At 44.9% G+C, this 7,000-nt stretch overlaps 1 protein-coding gene across 1 annotated transcript in view; it reads left to right on the top strand.

Moving 5' to 3' along the window:
* The first annotated feature begins 5,491 nt into the window (after positions 1-5,491).
* The window catches only part of LOC117807800, a 96,869-nt gene continuing 95,360 nt past the window's right edge, over positions 5,492-7,000 (top strand). Inside the window, exons 1-3 of the mRNA XM_034677202.1 lie at positions 5,492-5,600; positions 5,790-5,857; positions 6,432-6,496. Coding sequence (XP_034533093.1) covers positions 5,492-5,600; positions 5,790-5,857; positions 6,432-6,496 — 242 coding nt within the window. The remainder of the gene's footprint in view (positions 5,601-5,789; positions 5,858-6,431; positions 6,497-7,000) is intronic.

Raw genomic sequence — 7,000 nt, 5'->3', positions numbered from 1 at the left:
GCAAGTTGGTTGTCTTGAGAAAATTTGCCATCAGGGTTGATGTCATTAGAAAACCCTGCGATTGAACGGCGCCCTATGTTTGACCGTTTCCCTTTCCTTTCACAGTGCGACGGCATCTGGGAGAGAGCTTTGGCCCACTCTTCGACGAGACCATCGTCATCGGATTTGGGTAATTTTAGTAGTTGCAAGGCTACGGCAAAACTACATCAAATCATCACGAGGAAACAACCTTTTGGACAATGCTCAATTGTACTCGAAGACCTCCGGGGAACAAAGAAATTGCCGAAAGATATGGAAAAGAGGAAGACGAAGGCAAATTCTGAATCAACACCATTCGATTAAGCAATGTGTCTTTCTCCAACAGGTCCGACGACATGGGCAATGTCACAGCAACGGTGGAGCTGAAGTTTGATGAAGAAGCACCCCTCGATGAACTTCCAGAGGAAGTTGTAGACGCTGTAGTGAAGGCTGTGGAAAACGGCAGCAACCCCTTCGATCTCGTCGCGTCGTTGCCGAGTCCATCAAAGTGATTGGTAAGTAAACATTTCAGACGTCAAATACTTATCCTCTTTTGTTTTTCAATTCTTGGCAAAGCACCCACTCATGCTTACTTTTTTGTCATCCCTCACACAACACCTGCAGAAGTAACAATTGACGAGCCAACGACAACTTCTGCCCCTGAAGCTCCGGCACCAGCTGTGGTTCTTAATGTGACCTTTGTGGAAGCATTTGACGAACAACTCACCAACCGCAGCAGTCCAGAATTCCAATCTCTTGAAAGACAAGTTGTAGCCCTGGGAGTATAACTTAAAGGGCCCTTTTTAAAGAATCCACAGCACATGGTTTGGAGTGCATGAGCCCAATGCATTTAGAGCAAGTCCAACCCCATTTTCCCATTGGAATGGCACATAGTCATGGCAACATACATTTCTCAGGGCACAAATGGCTTATATCAAGTGTCTTAAATGATCATAGATGTGCTTTTAGCACCACATGAAAAACAAGCAATCACAGTGCCCCTTCCATTTCCTTCAAAAGCCATGTAAGATTGAACTGTGGAGCAGCAGAATCCCGCACTGTGCTGTACGCCTCTTTGAAAGAGGGTTTCAGAATTGGTACTCTTGTCACTGCAATTTGTTGAGGCTCTGTGCGTTACTTTTTTCCCACCACATTGTGCTAATCAAAAACAAAGTGGTTTCATTAAGCTCTATACCTAGAGCAGGTCCAGACAGTGGTCTCTGTGATAAAACTCCCAAAGACTTTGTTTATCCAGAGCAAGTGGTTGTCTTGAGAAAATTTGCCATCAGGGTTGATGTCATTAGATAAAACCCTGCGATTGAACGCGCCTATGTTTGAGTTTCCCTTTCTTTCACAGTGCGACGGCAGTCATGGGTAGGAGCTTTGGCCACTCTTCGACGAGACCATCGTCATCGGATTTGGGTAATTTTAGCTGCAAGGCTACGGCATAAATACATCAAATCATCACGAGGAAACAACCTTTTGGACAATGCTCAATTGTACGAAGACCTCCGGGGAACAAAGAAATTGCCGAAAGATATGAAAAGAGGAAGACAAAGGCAAATTTGAATCAACACCATTCGATTAAGCAATGTGTCTTTCTCCAACAGGTCCGACGACATGGGCAATGTCACAGCAACGGTGGAGCTGAAGTTGATGAAGAAGCACCCCTCGATGAACTTCCAGAGCCTGAGGAAGTTGTAGACGCTGTAGTGAAGGCTGTGGAAAACGGCAGCAACCCCTTCGATCTCGTCGTCGTTGCCGAGTCCATCAAAGTGATTGGTAAGTAAACATTCAGACGTCAAACTACTTCATCCTCTTTTGTTTTTCAATTCTTGGCAAAGCACCCACTCATGCTTACTTTTTTGTCATCCCTCACTCAACACCTGTAGAAGTAACAATTGACGAGCCAACGACAACTTCTGCCCCTGAAGCTCCGGCACCAGCTGTGGTTCTTAATGTGACCTTTGTGGAAGCATTTGACGAACAACTCACCAACCGCAGCAGTCCAGAATTCCAATCTCTTGAAAGACAAGTTGTAGCCCTGGTGAGTATAACTTAAAGGGCCCTTTTTAAAGAATCCACAGCACATGGTTTGGAGTGCATGAGCCCAATGCATTTAGAGCAAGTCCAACCCCATTTCCCATTGGAATGGCACATAGTCATGGCAACATACATTTCTCAGGGCACAAATGGCTTATATCAAGTGTCTTAAATGATCATAGATGTGCTTTTAGCACCACATGAAAAACAAGCAATCACAGTGCCCCTTCCATTTCCTTCAAAATCCATGTAAGATTGAACTGTGGAGCAGCAGAATCCCGCACTGTGCTGTACGCCTCTTTGAAAGAGGGTTTCAGAATTGGTACTCTTGTCACTGCAATTTGTTGAGGCTCTGTGCGTTACTTTTTTCCCACCACATTGTGCTAAATCAAAAACAAAGTGGTTTCATTAAGCTCTATACCTAGAGCAGGTCCAGACAGTGGTCTCTGTGATATAACTCCCAAAGACTTGTTTATCCAGAGCAAGTTGGTTGTCTTGAGAAAATTTGCCATCAGGGTTGATGTCATTAGATAAAACCCTGCGATTGAACGGCGCCCTATGTTTGACCGTTTCCCTTTCCTTTCACAGTGCGACGGCATCCGGGAGAGAGCTTGGCCCACTCTTCGACGAGACCATCGTCATCGGATTGGGTAATTTTTTTAGTAGCTTGCAAGGCTACGGATAAACTACATCAAATCATCACGAGGAAACAACCTTTGGACAATGCTAATTGTACTTGAAGACCTCCGGGGAACAAAGAAATTGCCGAAAGATATTGAAAAGAGGAAGACGAAGGCAAATTCTGAATAAACACCATCGATTAAGCAATGTGTCTTTCTCCAAAGGTCCGACGACATGGGCAATGTCACAGCAACGGTGGAGCTGAAGTTTGATGAAGAAGCACCCCTCGATGAATTCCAGAGCCTGAGGAAGTTGTAGACGCTGTAGTGAAGGCTGTGGAAACGGCAGCAACCCTCGATCTCGTCGTCGTTGCCGAGTCCATCAAAGTGTTGGTAAGTAAACATTTCAGACGTCAAATACTTCATCCTCTTTTGTTTTTCAATTCTTGGCAAAGCACCCACATGCTTACTTTTTGTCATCCCTCACAACACCTGCAGAAGTAACAATTGACGAGCCAACGACAACTTCTGCCCCTGAAGCTCCGGCACCAGCTGTGGTTCTTAATGTGACCTTTGTGGAAGCATTTGACGAACAACTCACCACCGCAGCAGTCCAGAATTCCAATCTCTTGAAAGACAAGTTGTAGCCCTGGTGAGTATAACTTAAAGGGCCCTTCTTTTAAAGAATCCACAGCACATGGTTTGGGAGTGCATGAGCCAATGCATTTTAGAGCAAGTCCAACCCATTTTCCCATTGGAATGGCACATAGTCATGGCAACATACTTCTCAGGGCACAAATGGCTTATATCAAGTGTCTTAAATGATTTCATAGATGTGCTTTTAGCACCACATGAAAACAAGCAATCACAGTGCCCCTTCCCATTTCCTTCAAAATCAATGTAAGATTGAACTGTGGAGCAGCAGAATCCCGCACTGTGCTGTACGCCTCTTTGAAAGAGGGTTCAGAATTGGTACTCTTGTCACTGCAATTTGTTGAGGCTCTGTGCGTTACTTTTTTACCACACATTGTGCTAAATCAAAAACAAAGTGGTTCATTAAGCTCTATACCTAGAGCAGGTCAGACAGTGGTCTCTGTGATATAACTCCCAAAGACTTTGTTTATCCAGAGCAAGTTGGTTGTCTTGAGAAAATTTGCCATCAGGGTTGATGTCATTAGATTAAAACCCTGCGATTGAACGGCGCCTATGTTTGACCGTTTCCCTTTCTTTCACAGTGCGACGGCTCCTGGGAGAGAGCTTTGGCCCACTCTTCGACGAGACCATCGTCATCGGATTTGGGTAATTTTAGTAGCTTGCAAGGCTACGGCAAACTACATCAAATCATCACGAGGAGGAAACAACCTTTTGGACAATGCTCAATTGTACTGAAGACCGGGGAACAAAGAAATGCCGAAAGATATTGAAAAGAGGAAGACGAAGGCAAATTCTGAATCAACACCATTCGATTAAGCAATGTGTCTTTCTCCAAACAGGTCCGACGACATGGGCAATGTCACAGCAACGGTGGAGCTGAAGTTTGATGAAGAAGCACCCCTCGATGAACTTCCAGAGATGAGGAAGTTGTAGACGCTGTAGTGAAGGCTGTGGAAACGGCAGCAACCCTTCGATCTCGTCGTCGTTGCCGAGTCCATCAAAGTGATTGGTAAGTAAACATTTCAGACGTCAATCTACTTGATCCTCTTTTGTTTTCAATTCTTGGCAAAGCACCCACTCATGCTTACTTTTTTGTCATCCCTCACACAACACCTGCAGAAGTAACAATTGACGAGCCAACGACAACTTCTGCCCCTGAAGCTCCGGCACAGCTGTGGTTCTTAATGTGACCTTTGTGGAGCATTTGACGAAAACTCACCAACCGCAGCAGTCCAGAATTCCAATCTCTTGAAAGACAAGTTGTAGCCCTGGTGAGTAAACTTAAAGGGCCCTTTTTAAAGAATCCACAGCACATGGTTTGGAGGCATGCGCCAATGCATTAGAGCAAGTCCAACCCCATTTTCCCATTGGAATGGCACATAGTCATGGCAACATACATTTCTCAGGGCACAAATGGCGTTATATCAAGTGTCTAAATGATCATAGATGTGTTTAGCACCACATGAAAAACAAGCAATCACAGTGCCCTTCCATTTCCTTCAAAAGCCATGTAAGATTGAACTGTGGAGCAGCAGAATCCGCACGTGCTGTACGCCTCTTTGAAAGAGGGTTTCAGAATTGGTACTCTTGTCACTGCAATTTGTTGAGGCTCTGTGCGTTACTTTTTTCCCACCACATTGTGCTAAATCAAAAACAAAGTGGTTCATTAAGCTCTATACTAGAGCAGGTCAGACAGTGGTCTCTGTATAACTACCAAAGACTTGTTTATCCAGAGCAAGTTGGTGTCTTGAGAAATTTGCCATCAGGGTTGATGTCATTAGAAAAACCCTGCGATGAACGGCGCCCTATGTTGACGTTTCCCTTTCCTTTCACAGTGCGACGGCATCCTGGGAGAGAGCTTTGGCCACTCTTCGACGAGGACCATCGTCATCGGATTTGGGTAATTTTAGTAGCTTGCAAGGCTACGGCATAACTACATCAAATCATCACGAGGGGAAACAACCTTTTGGACAATGCTCAATTGTACGCGAAGACCTCGGGGAACAAAGAAATTGCCGAAAGATATGAAAAGAGGAAGACAAAGGCAAATTCTGAATCAACACCATTCGATAAGCAATGTGTCTTCTCCAACAGGTCGACGACATGGGCAATGTCACAGCAACGGTGGAGCTGAAGTTTGATGAAGAAGCCCCTCGATGAAACTTCCAGAGCCTGAGGAAGTTGTAGACGCTGTAGTGAAGGCTGTGGAAAACGGCAGCAACCCCTTCGATCTCGTCGTCGTTGCCGAGTCCATCAAAGTGATTGGTAAGTAAACATTTCAGACGTCAAACTACTCATCCTCTTTGTTTTTCAATTCTTGGCAAAGCACCCACTCATGCTTACTTTTTTGTCATCCTCACACAACACCTGCAGAAGTAACAATTGACGAGCCACGACAACTTCTGCCCTGAAGCTCCGGACCCAGCTGTGGTTCTTAATGTGACCTTTGGGAAGCATTTGACGAACAACTCACCAACCGCAGCAGTCCAGAATTCCAATCTCTTGAAAGTGTTGTAGCCATGGTGAGTATAACTTAAAGGGCCCTTTTTAAAGAATCACAGCACATGGTGTTGGAGTGCATGAGCCCAATGCATTTAGAGCAAGTCCAACCCCATTTCCCATTGGAATGGACATAGTCATGGCAACATACATTTCTCAGGGCACAAATGGCTTATATCAAGTGTCTTTAAATGATCATAGATGTGCTTTTAGCACCACATGAAAAACAAGCAATCACAGGCCCCTTCCATTTCCTTCAAAAGCCATGTAAGATGAACTGTGGAGCAGCAGAATCCGCACTGTGCTGTACGCCTCTTTGAAAGAGGGTTTCAGAATTGGTACTCTTGTCACTGCAATTTGTTGAGGCTCTGTGCGTTACTTTTTCCCACCACCTTGTGCTAAATCAAAACAAAGTGGTTTCATTAAGCTCTATACCTAAGCAGGTCCAGACAGTGGTCTCGTGATATAACTCCCAAAGACTTGTTTATCCAGAGCAAGTTGGTTGTCTTGAGAAAATTTGCCATCAGGGTTGATGTCATTAGATAAAACCCTGCGATTGAACCGGCCCTATGTTTGACCGTTTCCTTTCTTTCACAGTGCGACGCAGTCATGGTAGCGAGCTTTGGCCTACTCTTCGACGAGACCATCGTCATCGGATTTGGGTAATTTTAGTGGCTTGCAAGGCTACGGCATAAAATACATCAAATCATCACGAGGAAACAACCTTTTGGACAATGCTCAATTGTACTCGAAGACCTCGGGGAACAAAGAAATGGCTGAAAAGATATTGAAAAGAGGAAGACGAAGGCAAATTCTGAATCAACACATTCGATTAAGCAATGTGTCTTTCTCCAACAGGTCGACGACATGGGCAATGTCACAGCAACGGTGGAGCTGAAGTTGAGTTCGATGAAAAGCACCCCTCGATGAACTTCCAGAGCCTGAGGAAGTTGTAGACGCTGTAGTGAAGGCTGTGGAAACGGCAGCAACGCCTTCGATCTCGTCGTTGCCGAGTCCATCAAAGTGATGGTAAGTAAACATTCAGACGTCAAAATACTTCATCCTCTTTTGTTTTCAATTCTTGGCAAAGCACCCACTCATGCTTACTTTTTTGTCATCCCCACACAACACCTGCAGAAGTAACAATTGACGAGCCAACGACAACT

The sequence above is a fragment of the Notolabrus celidotus genome, chromosome 23 (assembly GCF_009762535.1).
Source record: "Notolabrus celidotus isolate fNotCel1 chromosome 23, fNotCel1.pri, whole genome shotgun sequence".
Lineage (NCBI taxonomy): Eukaryota > Metazoa > Chordata > Actinopteri > Labriformes > Labridae > Notolabrus > Notolabrus celidotus.
The sequence above is the reverse complement of the archived record's forward strand: the minus strand, read 5'-3'. Positions and strand labels throughout refer to the sequence as shown.